The sequence below is a fragment of the Sapajus apella genome, unplaced genomic scaffold (assembly GCF_009761245.1).
Source record: "Sapajus apella isolate SASKATOON/1434 unplaced genomic scaffold, GSC_monkey_1.0 scaffold48, whole genome shotgun sequence".
Classification (NCBI taxonomy): Eukaryota; Metazoa; Chordata; class Mammalia; order Primates; family Cebidae; genus Sapajus; species Sapajus apella.
The window spans coordinates 14,653,745-14,668,235 of record NW_022436988.1 but is presented as its reverse complement, the minus strand read 5'-3'; the positions used below and the strand labels follow the sequence as shown (position 1 = coordinate 14,668,235).

At 46.3% G+C, this 14,491-nt stretch overlaps 1 protein-coding gene across 2 annotated transcripts in view; it reads right to left on the bottom strand.

The window, feature by feature from the left end:
* Window positions 1-14,491, bottom strand: part of RGS9 (regulator of G protein signaling 9) — an 89,483-nt gene that overhangs the window by 23,538 nt on the left and 51,454 nt on the right. For both annotated transcript variants that reach the window (XM_032241928.1, XM_032241929.1), the window contains exons 10-15: window positions 13,681-13,710; window positions 12,783-12,844; window positions 9,476-9,589; window positions 7,345-7,460; window positions 2,313-2,400; window positions 353-491 (exon numbers count right to left, since the gene is read on the bottom strand). In XM_032241928.1, the coding sequence (XP_032097819.1) occupies window positions 353-491; window positions 2,313-2,400; window positions 7,345-7,460; window positions 9,476-9,589; window positions 12,783-12,844; window positions 13,681-13,710 (549 nt within the window). The remainder of the gene's footprint in view (window positions 1-352; window positions 492-2,312; window positions 2,401-7,344; window positions 7,461-9,475; window positions 9,590-12,782; window positions 12,845-13,680; window positions 13,711-14,491) is intronic.

The following is a 14,491-nucleotide window of genomic DNA, read 5'->3' as shown; positions in this document are numbered from 1 at the left end:
TACAGGAGTCCCTCTAGGCCCACGGGTGAGGGGTTCGAGGCAAGTCCACCCCAGTGGACAAGTGGAAGAGACAGTTGACAATTCTGTTTTCTTTTTCTTTTTTTTAAATAGAGACAGGGTCTCGCTGTGTTGTCCACGCTGGTTTCAAACTCCTGGGCTCAAGCAATCCTCCACCTCAGCTTCCCAAAGTGCTGGGATTAGAGACATGAGCCCCCATGCCTAGCTGCATCCCACAGCCGGTAGAGTGCTATCCACATATCATCTCCCCTTTTCCTATATCTAAAGAATTTTCCAGGTACCTAGGGAAGGAAGGCCTATCTGGACCCCATATCCTCAGCACGGACCCACCTACCTTCTTCATGAGCATGTAAATGTGGGTTTGTGCGGCATCCAGCACATAGCGGTGGGGGTGCTTCAGCCCCTTCACGGTGATGTCCATGGTTTTGCCATCTATGTTGATCCAGCGCCTCGCCCCCGGGGCCAGGAACAGCCTGGGGTGGGAGGGAGATATTAGCAAAAGTGACTAAATTAAGTCGGTTAATGAAAAGCTCACAGCTGCCTGGGAGGGAAGGACTGACGTGACCCAGGTTACCCAGGGTGAGGGTGGTAGATTTTTTTCGGAGACACTAAAGAGCGTGAACTTTTGAGGAGGCTGTCAAGCTACTTTTCCTCGAAGCAAGAAACATCCAGTATTGGGAATGTGGATATTTAACTTTGGTGTTTCCACCCTCCAGGAGAGAGAGAAAGAAGGGGCTGGGGTAAGCCCGGGTTGGGTTAGGCCCTTGCCATGAGGGTGAGGAACGCAGCCTGTAACTTCACATCTTCCACCTCCTTCTGCCCCAGGATTCCAGGGCCAATCTGGAACCAGGCTAAGACACCTTCAAACAGGTGTTCTGGGCGTCTCTGATCTCCCTGCCCCAACCCAGATGTGCTTTGTAATGAATCTCACATGTTGTGTCGAGAGGCAACCCATGGACCCAGAACCCAGAGGTCTGACCCCCTGGACAGACAAGCCAAGGCCCCCAATTAGACCCAACTTGGCCACACTTCCTGAGCCCTGCAGCTCTACCTGGGATGTGGAGATGCAGAGCTCTCTCAATATTTCCAATTCTGAGCTGTTGCTGGATTAGAAATACTCACATGAATATTTTCCCACCTTTCTAAAATGTACATTAAAATTTTGGAATTCAAACTGAGATCTACATAACTGGGGAACCTGGGGAAGAAGGAGACAGAGCTAATGGCAGAGGCAGCAGGCTTCCTGAAGCAGATTTTTGGAATCAGGAGTTGTGTGTGTGTCACTTTGTGGAAGGCAGTCAGGCACCCATTGTTCTGGGAAGGATGCCATGGAACTTTCCTGGACCGACAGCCCTCCCCACTGCACCCCACCCACACCCACATTTCTCTCAGAGTATGGATCCCCTCTCTGTGGGAGGAGCTGGGCAAATTTGCAAGAGAGTGCATGAACCTCTAAGCATAAGAAGAAAGACTTCAAGCTCTTCTCTTCAATGCTACTGGTACCTTTCTGGAAACCGGGGCACCGGGGTGATGCAACCTGAGTTCATTTGCAGGAAGGACATCCAGGGTCCAAAGGCTAAGTCCTCAGAGGGAGGGGCTGTCTGGCCAGCTGCCCAAAATTCAGCACCACAGTCTGGTGGCTGCAAAGGGCTGGTTCCAGCCCATTGTGGTGCTTGGGCTTTGGGGAACACAGCTAAGCATGAGAGTATGAACTAAAAATGCTGGGCCCTGAGTACCCAGGACTCATGCCTACTGCAGCCAATGCAGATGAAAGGACCCACGGAGATGGGATCACAGCATGACAGGAGCAGCCGGGGGTCAACAGGAGGAGGAGAGTTAGGCAGGGGGAGTGTGGCTTTCAGCAACCTTCGTGTCCTTATCACACCTTCAACTCTCTCTCCACCTGGCCATTGAAAGCAGGACTGGCCCTTTTAACTTGGAACCTTTGGCTCCTGTACAATTTGGAGGAGAAATGGGCCTGGAGAGGAATGGACTTATTGCTACTCGGAGCAAGTGGGGACTAGAGCTGTGATGTCAGGAATGAGATGTGCTCACCCATGTTTGTACCCCAAGCTGGGTTCACTGTCCCAGACATGTGGGGGGAGTTCCCTTCCCCTGGACCTCCCAAAGCAGTGGGGAGGCATTTATAGCATGGCAAGCACAGTGAACCAATCTGACCAGGGCCCAGCTGGCCACCAGGCTGTGGGCCTCTCACCCTATCTCCACCTCAAGAGCAACAGGGTGGTTCTCAGAGGCCCAGAGGAAGGGTTTCCAGCATCCTGGCTGATCCTCACTTGTAAATCTCCTCTGCTTTCTCCTTGACCTTGGACTGATCTCCATACTTCAGATCCTCACAGGCTTCCCAGAATCCCAGGTTCTCTCCTGTATGATGAGAAGTCCACATGGATGACAGCCGGGCGGGAAATAAGTTGGGAGAAGAAAAGAGGAAATAAAAGCAATGAGTTAGCCAGGATGGATTCCATTTCCCAGCTCCGTGAGCACCTTTCCTGCCACAAAACAATCCATTGCACACCGTGATGCTGGACTAAAACACTCCTTGGGGAAAGGAGCCACAGCTTCACTTCCAGGGCCTGAAAGAACACTGGGAACTTAGTAATTGCTCAATATGTGGTCTTAGAAATAAGCGAGATTACCACCCACCATGTTTACAGCAATGTATTCACACTGTAGCGGCTTGCTTTCCTCCAACAATACACAGACCAGAGCCCATATCACCCCCGGAGGCTGTCATGCTCTTTTTTATTCTAGAATTTGGCTGTAGCAAATATTGCTTGAACAAGCTCACACATGAATAGCCTTATACACACGTGCTCTACAACAGGGTTTTCTTCACAAAGACCTCCCTCCTTTGCTCCTGCTGAATGACTTTGCATGAGTTCTGGCTCCTTTGTTTGCTGTGCTTAGGGAACCCATCATATGCAGTCCCTCACCAGGCATATTCCAGGCCAACAGTTCTTACAGAGAAGCTGTTCAAGCGGCAGTGCCGGTGGACTGACTCTCAGAGAAGGTCTGGCTGGGAGCAGGACTGAACGGAGCATCACCTGAGCCAGAGGGAATTAGGCCAGAAAGAAAAGCCAGGTTCCCCCAAATCCTTCATTTCTCTCCAATTCAAAGTTTGTTGACCTACAGCGCCCAGAGGCACCATGCATATGTTCATACAGTGGTCCCAGGTGGCAATTTTTGCCTGGGAAAATAAAGACAATTACACCAACAGAAGAGCAAGTGTGTGTGTGTGTGTGTGTATGTGTGTGTGTGTAAATCATGGAGTGTCAGTCACAGTGTGGGGAGATGAACAACAAACTCTTCTCCTCTTGGCTGGGCGTGGTGGGTCACATCTGTAATCCCAGCACTTTGGGAGGCCAAAGCAGGTGGATCACAAAGTCAAGAGATCGAGACCATCCTGCCCAACATGGTGAAACCCCACCTCTAGTAAAAATACAAAATTAGCTGGGCGTGGTGGTGCACACCTGTAGTCCCAGCTACTTAGGAGGCTGAGGCAGGTAAACTGCTTGAACCCAAGAGGCAGAGGTTGCAGTAAACACCACTGCCCTCCAGCCTGGTGACAGAGCGAGACTCCATCTCAAAAAAAAAAAATCCTCTCCTCTCCGTTCTTACTGCAGTTGACCCTTGAATAAGTAAGGGGTTAGGGCACAGACCCCCACGCATTGGAAAATCCAAAAACTTAACTACAAATAGCCTACTGTTTACTAGAGACCTTACTAACAATGTAAACAGTCAATGGACACATAAATGGATATGTAACTATATTTTATGGATTCACAATACGTTCTCATAACTTTTTTCTATTTCTAGGCTATGCAGTTCATCTGCAAGATTTTCAAGTTGTTGCAAATCCCCCCAAGAAAAAAACCACCTAAAAGTGGTCTTGTGCCGTTCAAACCAGTGTGGGTCGAGGGTCGACTGGGTGTTTCAAATTTGAAAAGGCTGCACAATTCTAAACTAGTTGGCATTTATCCTGTAGCTCTATAGAGGTTCTTCCTCTTCAGCATGAACTTTAGGGTGTTCTTTAGACTGAGATCACAGACCAGCGATGCTCCTAATGAAAATGTAATTGACCTGACAACAAGTGCCATGTAAACCATCTTGCCCATCGCAAAAGACAGTTAATTGCTTAGGAAAATTAAATAAGCAATTATTCATGATAGGCAAAAAGTGGAAAGCACTCAAATGTCCTTCAATGGAGAAATGAACAAAACATGATGCGGATGGCCGGACGGCCAGGGAACCTCCTTTCACCTTAAAGGGAAGGAGATTTCGACACATGCTATAACGTGGACATACCTTGAGGACATCAGGCTACGTGACATAAGCAGTCACAAAAGGACAAATACTGCATGATTCCACTCATATGAGGTCCATAAAGCAGTCAAATTCATGGAAGCAGAAATCAGAAGGGTGGTTGCCAGGTGCCGGGATGGAGGCGGGGGGAAGGGAGAGTCAGTGTTTAACGGCAACAGAGTTTCAGTTCGGGAAGATGAAAAAAGCTCTGGAGAGGAATGGCGGAGATGGTTGAGTAATAATGTGAATGTGCTTACTGTCACCAAATTGTGTATGTGCACTCAAATATGGTTAAAATGGTCTGGGTGTGGTGGTCACTTAAGGTCCACCTAAGGTCAGATTACCTAAGATCAGGAGTTCCAGACCAGCCTGGCCAACACGGTGAAACCCCGCCTCCACGAAAAATACAAAAATTAGCTGGACGTGGTTGTAGGCACCTGTAGTCCCAGCTACTTGGGAGGCTGAGGCAGGAGAATTGCTTTGAACTCGGGAGGCAGAGGTTGCAGTGAGCCAAGATTGCACCACTGCACTCCAGCCTGGGCAACAGAGCAAGACTCCATCTCAAAAAAAAAAATGGTTAATATAGTAAAATTTATGTCACATATTTTCCCACAAAAATATTAAATGGGCACACAAAAACGTGTACAAAAAAGTTCACAGCAGCATTATTCATAATAACTAAAAAGTCAAAGCAACCCAAATGTCCATTAACTTATGAATAGATAAGCAAAATGTGGTACATGCAAACAAGGAAATATTATGGGACCCTTAAAAAGAAATGAAGGAAGTATTATACAGTCGTTAAAAAGGAATGAAGTACTGTTATATGCTGAAACATGAACAAGCTTTGAAAACATTATGCTAAGTGAAAGAAGACAAAATGTCACATATTGCATGATTTCATTTATATGAAATGAAGAGGCAAATCCATAGGGGTAGAAAGTAGATTTGTGGTTGCCAAGGGCTGGGGTGCAGGAGCGGGAAGAATAGCCTATGACTTCTAACGAGTAGAGTTTCTTTTTAGTGTGGCAAAAATGTCCTGGAATTAGTGATGATCATTGCACAATTTAATGAATTCACTAAAAACCCCTGAATTGTACACTTTAAAAAAGCAAATTTTATGGCATGCAAATAATATTTCAATTTCACAATTTTTTAAAAAAGAGAAAACTGATGATTTATCTGCCCTGTTTATACTTAAAACCTTAGGAATCTCATGAAGAGATCGCTAATAATACGGTTTAAATAATGCAGGGAAATATTTTCACTGGATTCTCAGTAAGGAATGCATGGGGGAGAGAAACTCAGGGTGTATGTTGGTGTATGCTGTCGTTTCGCCACTAGATGGCACTATAACCACTTATTCTCCAGCCCTTCCACCTTTTCTGGGTTTTATTCTATAGTGGCAATTAGACTTGATTAGGGAGATGGATTATCAACAATCCATATTATCAGGTAATGTTCTGCATCCGGCAGCCAGCCAGGCTAAAGGCATGTCCAGAAGGATTCGTTTCTGGAGCAGTGCCACAGCAAGTGAGTCTTGGGTAGTAAGCAGCTCAGTGCAAAGTGCTCAAGTGCTAATGCTGGGGACTGAGCAAGGAAGGTGAAGAATCCCATAAAGGTAAATATTTCAATGAAAGTGGCGAATGCAGAGCCTGGTTCTGATATGGCCTTGTGGTTTTCCTGGATGCTTCTCTGGGAAGTGCAGTATATTTAAGAAGCCTCAGGCCAGGTGTGGTATAATCCTAGCACTTTGAGAGGCCGAGGCAGGTGGATCACTTGAGGTCAGGAGTTTGAGACCAGCCTGGCCAACATGACAAAACCCTGTCTCTACTAAAATTATAAAAATTAGCCGGGTGTGGTGGCGGACACCTGTAGTTCCAGCTACTTGGCTGGGAGGCTGAGGGAGGAGAATCACTTGAACCTTGGAGGTGAAGGTTGCAGTAAGCTGAGATTGTGTCACTGCACTTCGGCCTGGGCAACAGAGTGAGATTCTGTCTCAGTAAAAAATGAGCCACAAATGCCCCCCATGAGGTGACATCCAGAGACGGGACATAAAATGTGGCCCTGCCCATTCCACTGAAATCCACACCCTTCTAAGGCCCTAAAGAAGTCAGACCAGGAGCTAAGGTGGTGGCTGTCAATCACCATTTTGGAATCATCTGGGAGCTTCCAAACCTTCGGGGATTCCTACCCCCATCAATTTAAAAGCAACTTTAGGGATGAGATCCAGGAAAACATGTTTTAAAATATCCCCAGGCAGACTGAAAGTGTAGAACCACTGAGCTAAAGAAAATCAGGAAGCCAGGCGCAGTGGCTCATGCCTGTAATCCTAGCACTTTGGGAGGCTGAGGCAGGCAGATCACCTGAGGTCAGGAGTTTGAGACTAGCCTGGCCAACATGGTGAAACCCCATCTCTACTAAAAATACAAAACAATTATCCAGGTATGGTAGCAGGTGCCTGTAATACCAGCTACTTGGGAGGCTGAGGCAGGAGAATTGCTTTAACCCAGGTGGTGGAGGTTGCAGTGAGCTGAGATGACCCCACTGCATGCCAGTCTGGGTGACACAGCAAGACCCTGTACCAAAAAAAAAAAAGGAAAAAAGAAAATCAGGCTGGGAGACAAAAAGAGCAAAAAAGGGAAAGCCTGCCTGTCTCCCTTCCTCCAGGTTTGTTATACTTAGAGGCTGGAAGAATCTGGGGCTCCTCGGGGGACAGTGGGGGCATCCAGGATGGATGGAGCCCTCAGAAATTGAGGAATCCTAATGTGGATTCTGTGAGCAGGTGCAATTTTCCCCCAGATGGTGGGGCCTCTTTGAGTCTATGGAAAAAAACAGGTCTTGGGCTCAGGTTCCATTCTGAAAGCTGTGAAAGGAAGCGCATGTTTAAGGGCATAAGCAAAGCTCTGAAAACATCTGCTGAGAAATTCCCCAAACCCTAGGCGAGACATTAAAGGGCTGTTTCTAAAAGTAAGTTATTTTCATTTTTTTTAAACCAAGACCCACCACTGAATTCTTTCTTGAGGAAGTACTGGAAGCTCTGTCGACCTTTGGGGTCTCGGATTAGTTCACTGAAGTTGAAGGCCCATCGCTCCACTCGCATCTTGGTTGGGATTTCCACCCTGCAAGGACAATTTATAAATGCACCAGACAGGTAGGGGTTGTGCCAGGCACTGGCCTGGGCTGGGGTGAGGGGCTTCAGTCTCACGGCCTAGGGCTCAATGCAGTCCTCCTCTTCTTCCTCCTCCAAACCCCTTCGTAACACACCAGCCAAGTAATTACTTGCTAGGAAGATGCCACTGCAGACAAGTCCCCGGGGGCTCACATCAAAGGCATGACCATCCAGAGGTAAGGAGGATGCCCACTGTGGGGAGCCACGCTCAGGTCCTGCTCTCTTTGCCTTAAGGACAAATGAATCCAAATGCCTCTTCCAAAGCCTGATAACAGCCTGGTGCCTGGCCAGCAGAAGGTCAAGCTTCCACCTGGACCAGGAGAGAATTCTGGAGCAGCATTGGTGATGGGTGCTGCAATCATTGCCACCTGCTGGGTGCCTATCACCCACGACAGCTGTCCATCTACCATGGCACACCCTGGCTTCTGGTGGAAGCTGGTGGCTCCTCCTGTACCTGCCTCAGGCCACGTGCCTTGGAGTAGACCTATTTGCCATCCTTGCAATTTGCATCTTCCTCTAAGATGCAAATCCCTCTTTGCTTCCTTGTTTGGAAAGATTTCCCTGATCCCAGGTAGGGCATTTGAGCCCAGCTGGCAGAGATCTGATATTCCAGAGAATAAGAAAAAGACTTGGTTCTTTGCTATCCCTTACGGAATTCACCTAAACCTAACACAGTCCCTTTGAAACTAAGGTTTCAAGTCCGTCACACCATGTTTCCCACGATTATAGCAGGTAGGACCAGAACTAGGCACAATTCATGTCTACGGGATCCAAGGTAAATCATGCCAAGCAAGTTTTACACTTTCCATAAGAACAAGCATAAAAACAATAAGAAAACCGATAACAGAAGCTGCCATTCACAGACCATTGTCCTATGTGAGGTACTGTGTGTTACACACATACCATTGAATACTTAAAAGAACACTATGCGTTGAGTATTACTATCCTGTTTTATTGTCAAGAAAACTGAGGCTCAGAGGTTAAATCCTTGCCCAGGCTCACATAATTAGTAGGAAGCTGAGCTGTGATGATGAGTGGTTTGCAAACTTCCATCAGAATCACCTGAAAGATGCATTGAAACAGATGGCTGGGTCCCAACCCCAGAGTTTCTGATTCAGTAGGAGTAGGTGGGGCCCAAGAACAGGTTCCCTGGTGCTGCGGATGCCGCTGGTCCAGGGACCACACTGGGAATCAATGCTCTAAACCAGCCTAAGAATCCTGGCTGCTTGTGAAAATCAGCAGAGCTTTCAAAAAACACCCATAGCGGTGAGAGAGCAACCCAGGCCAATTAAATAAGAGGTTTGGGAGAATGAGGCCTGAACATTGGTGTTTTTCTTAAGCTTCCCCAGTAATTGTAATACTGCTCTAAAATCTAAACCATTAAGAACAAGATTTCTCACTTTCATGGGAGCTAAGCTATGAGGATGCAAAGGCATACGAATGACACAAGGTGGCTGGGCGCGGTGACTCGCGCCTGTGATCCCGGCACTTTGGGAGGCTGAGGCGGGCAGATTACGAGGTCAAGAGATTGAGACCATTCTGGCCAATATGGTGAAACCTCGTCTCTACCAAATATACAAAAATTAGCCGGGCATGGCGGTGAGTACCTATAGTTTCAGCTATTCGGGAGGCTGAGGCAGAAGGTATTTGAGAAAATCAGTTCCTATTCTACTTGTGAAATGAAACATTGCCTTCCATCCAGTCCGTCTGTCACTCCTCTGATTCCAATTAATGCCATTGATAGGAAATGTCCAGTTAGAAAGAAAGAAAGTAGATTCATAGTTGCCTAAGGCTGGAGGAGTCTCGGGTCTCTTTTTTATGTAATGAACATGTTTTAAAATTGATTGTAGCTCTATGACTAGAATAAAAACCATTGAACTATATGCCTTGAATGGTGAATTTTATAGCATGTGAATTGTAACTCAAAAACTGTTTTTTAAAAACAACACTATATAAAATACATACAGTTTAGCATTTAAGTCCCAGAACTGGGTGTCATCGGTGATCCAGGGGTTGCTGGGAAGGCAGCCTGACATGATGGCATCATTGGATGAGAACTGCTCGCTGTATTTCACAATCCTGAAAAGCAAACAGAAAACAATTTCCTAGAAGCTCGACACCCAAGAGACGAAATCAATACACAGGTCAACTGACCAGCCTGTCCTCTTTCCCTATATCAATTTGGTGACATAGTTATTACCGTCATCTTAGAAACTTGCTTGGATCGGCCGGCCACGGTGGCTCACACCTGTAATACCAGCACTTTGGGAGGTCGAGGTGGGAGGATCACAAAATCAGGAGATCAAGGCCATCGTGGCCAACATGATGAAACCCTGTCTCTACCAAAAATACAAAAGTAGCTGGGCTTGCTGGCTTGTGGCTGTAGTCCCAGCTGCTCTGGAGGCTGAGGCAGAAGAATCACTTGAACCAGGGAGGTGGAGGTTGCAGTGAGCTGAGATTGCACCACTGCACTCCAGCCTGGAAATAGTGAGACTCCATGAAAGAAAGAAAAGAAATGAAGGAAGGAAGGAGAAGAAAGAAAAGAAAGAGAAGGAAAGAGAAAGAAAGAGAGAGAGAGAGAGAGAGAGAGAGAGAGAGAGAGAGAGAGAGAGAGAAAGAAAGAAAGAAAGAAAGAAAGAAAGAAAGAAAGAAAGAAAGAAAGAAAGAAAGAAAGAAAGAAAGAAAGAAAGAAGGAAAGAAAGAAAGAAAGAAGGAAAGAAAGAAAGAAAGAAAAGAAAGAGAAACTTGCTCAAATCCAGTAATCCTTGGGATTGGCAGGTATTTGACAAAATCAGTCCTGATTCCACTTGTGAAATGAAACATTGTCTTCCATCCAGTCCCTTTGTCATTCCTCTGTACCTATTTCTTTCTTTCCTTCTTTTTTGAGACAGCCAAGCTGAAGTGCAGTGGCACAGTCTTGGCTCACTGCAGCCTCCACCTCCTAGGCTCAAGTGATTCTCCCACCTCAGCCTCCTGAGTAGCTGGGACCACAGACATGTACCACCATGTCTGGCTAATTTTTTTGTATTTTTGGTAGAGACAGGATTTTGCCAAGTTGCCCAGGCTGGTCTCACACTCTTGGGCTCAAGGTCCACCTCAGCCTCCCAAAGTGCTGGGTGAGATTACAGGCATGAGCCACCACTCCTGGCCTAATTTTTCATCCTTTAACAAATCCCTCCTATCTCCCCTCCTTCACCCTTCCCAGTCTGTAGTGACGTCTGTTCTACTTTACATATTTTCAAATAGCCAGAAAAGAAGATACTGAATGCTCCCAACACAAACAAATGATAAATGTTTGAGGTGATGGATGTGCTAATTACCCTGATCTGATCACTATACATTGTATATATTGAAACATCACCATGTACCACCTAAATATGTACAATTATGTGCCAATTTTAAAAACTTTTCTAAAAAAGAGCTAATTCCCTTGAGTTGAGTCAGACTGTCTGAGTCAATGCATTTCCGGCTGTCTGGGTATTGAAAACCTGCTGTGCCTCCTCCCCATAGGTGGGGAATTGTGTCCACAGTGAATGTGAAATGCACCTGCTCTGAAGTCGGCCCTCAGTCATGAGATTTGGGCAAAATAGGATCCACCCCTTAGAGATAAACCAGTGGTGTCCTAGAGACAAGCACTGGGTTTGCAATTATATGCAGAACTCAAGCCCCCTGCTGTCTTCTCTCCCAAGACTCTCTAGTTGACAATCAGACCTTTTTTCTTTTTTTGAGACGGGGTCTTGCTCTGTCCCAGGCTGAAGTGCGGTGGCACGATCTCAGCTCACTGCAGCCTCCTCCTCCCAGGTTCAAGCAATTCTTGTGCCTCAGCCTCCAGAGTAGCTGGGACTACAGGCACACACTACCATGCCCGGCTAATTTTTGTATTTTTTGCAGAGATGGGTTTCACCATGTTGGCCAGGCTGGTCTCAAACTCCTGACCTCAGGTGATCCACCCACCTGGGCCTCCCAAAGTGCTGGGATTACACACATCAGCCACCACTCCCGGCCCCGACCTTTACCAGTAGAGACGCTGCAGGGGAAAAAACCAAAACCAAAACCAAAAACAAAAAAATAAACAAACAAAACTGGTTCACAGGTCAAAACACTAATGATGTCAAAATTACGGTAATAAGATCCTAAGACAAATAAAAATTGGAAAGTGGGTCTAAGAAGTATCCTTGGGTCTCCTTCAATTTTCTTCTGTTTGGTTTCATAAAACTGGGTTTGTAGAACATTGAAGTAAATGGTTTTGAGCCTATCATAGAACTATGATGATGATAACCCAAAGCGAGTGCCCCTGGATACCCAGGTGCCCTCCTCAGCTGGGATCAGGGCTCAGCAGCAACAGAGTCACTGAAATGTGGGTGGGGTCAGGGCATGTTTTCTCAGGCAGGTGGCATTTTTGTAAACTGGGGACTTAGGAAGATGTAAAACATTTTTATGAGAGCCCAACCCTTACCCGTATTGAAGGAAGGCACTAAAATAACAACACACAGCATCTTCAGTCCCAATCAGTACTATGACTTGAGTCTTACACAGTCGGAATACATAATTTGTCACGTCATGCCTCCCAGGAATAAGCCGAGTTTATTTTCATGCATGCAGGAAAATCCCAGAGTTAGTAATGTGGTCCTAAAATAAATTCCACATTCTAAAGGAATAACTGCTTGCATGTGGGAGGCACTAAGCTCTTTTTTGTCACCCAGATGATGTCCCATGGAGGGTTAGGTCAAGGTAGCCAGAAGGTTCAATAAATCAGACATTAACGTCCAATTTAGCCTAATGGGATTTTAAATCAAAGATTAACAATGGACATTTGGTAGTACACGGAAGCAGCAAACATGACCTGCACACCCCTGATGAATTGGAATGGGTAATTCATCAGGTAATGGTAATTACCTAATGGTAATTACCTGCTGAATGGTAATTCGGCAGGAACCCAGGCTATCTTGGATCCTCATAGGATCTTCAGTCCACGGACTTCCAACTCTTTCCAACGTCCCTATCCACACATTAGTGGATTCCAAGAAACATGACAGTCTTTGCTGGAGGCTCACCTACCCTTGATTCTGCCTAACCCAAGATGAGACCCGGAGGCTTGTTCTGAGAGAAGAACTAGGAACTAAGCCCCCAAGAGACTGGTTTTGTCCCTTGCTGTTCGGCGGAATCTTCAGTCTGTCAGCCCAGGACTTGTCAAGTTTGCCTTAAAGCAGAAGTTCTCCTCTTGTCTACCTATTACTCTGACTTTAGCAAGATCAACAAGTCAGGGACATACCCTCCCAGGGACACAGAAGACTTCACTGTGGACCTCATCAAGGCCTGTTGGTAATACATGATCTGGAAGAGACACAGTTATCAGAAGGTGTTCAGCTCCTCCACCCTTCATCATCACTATATATGGCCTTCAAACCCAGAGGCCATTTTACCCAGAGCTGCACCCTGTTCTGTGCCCAAAGCCAGCCCCACAGTAGATAGATGACCCCAGTCTTCAAATCAGTGGCCTTCTTCATCCATTACGTATTGGTCTGGGAAAAAGCATTAGCAGAAAAAAAAAAAAGGTTCTAAGGAGCATTAAACTGAGACACGGGGATAGACACTTGGCTTTCCCCTCACATGCCTCTGGCTGACAGAAGCAGAGAGTGGTCCCCACCACAGGTGACATCCTTAAACATCATGATTCTGCGGCACTGGCCAAATCAAGTTATCCCCTCCTCAGCCACTTTCCTTCAGGTTCAGAAAGCTAACCACACATCCCACCTCAATGGCCAATGCTTCCCAGGACTCTGTGTTGGGCCCCAGATATAAGATTTGCCAAAATAGGCAGTTGGCCACCTTGGGTAGGCTCTGGCCCTGTAATGATAGGCGCAGGAGCCAGGCTGGGGATGTAGAGTCTCTGCAGCCTGAATCATTGGTGTCCACAATCCTCTCTGGCCACCCCTCAGCTCTGTGCCTTCGAGGGGTTTTTCATGCCCTGAGTGTCAGCATCAGCCCCAGCCAGAGCTTACAAAAGATGCTTTGTCATTCTGCGCTGTCTGTGAATTTGGAAATAATTGTTTGAACATTGCACATGGTTTTCATTGCATTACCAAGTGCAGAGCCTAAAACACAGTACATATAATCTGTTAGTTAGAAGATTTAAAACCATTCTTCACTGGAAGTGGAAGACTAATTACCTCTTTTTTGACAGCAACGACTGTTTGTTTCTGTAAAACAAAGAAACAAAACCATTACACAGATGCCATGAAATCATTACAGTTCAAACACCCATTTGAAAAACAAAAATCCTCCCCATGAGAAAACTGCCTATTTTTTCTTTCTTAAAAGATAGGATTTCGCCACTTCTACTGCCTCCACTGTGTTCTGTGTAACCACTGGGGAATAAATACCAACTAAGAGATTTGGTAAGCGAAGGAGCATAACTTACCACTGTAACTTTGCTCTCCTAAAGGCCAAGACGAATTAAAGCCTAAATTTGGGATTGGTGCCAATTTAGCATGGTGCCTACAGAATGATCTGGAGAGTGAGAAATAAAGATTCCTGTCTGAGATATGGATCAAGGGAAAATGGGGCAGGTCAAGTGCAGTGGCTCACACCTGTAATCCCAGCACTTTGGGAGGCAAAGGAGGGAAGATCACTTGAGCACAGGAGTTCGAGACTAGCCTGAGCAACATGACAAAACCCAGTCTTTACTGAAAGTACAAAAAATTAGCTACGCATGGTAGTGTGCATCTGTAGTCCCAGCTACTTGGGAGGCTGAGGTGAGAGGGTTGCCTGATCCCAGGAGGTCAAGACTGCAGTGAGCCATGATCATGTCACTGCACTCTAGCCTGGGCAACAGAGCAAAGCCTTGTTTCAAAAAAGAAAAAGAAAAAGAGGAGATATAAAAACTAGCATGGAGCTTGGGTGTTGGTTTCTTTTGTTACAGGGGAGAGCTCTGAGGCAATGGTAAGATGCATTCCTCAAGTAGCCACAACAATTTGACCA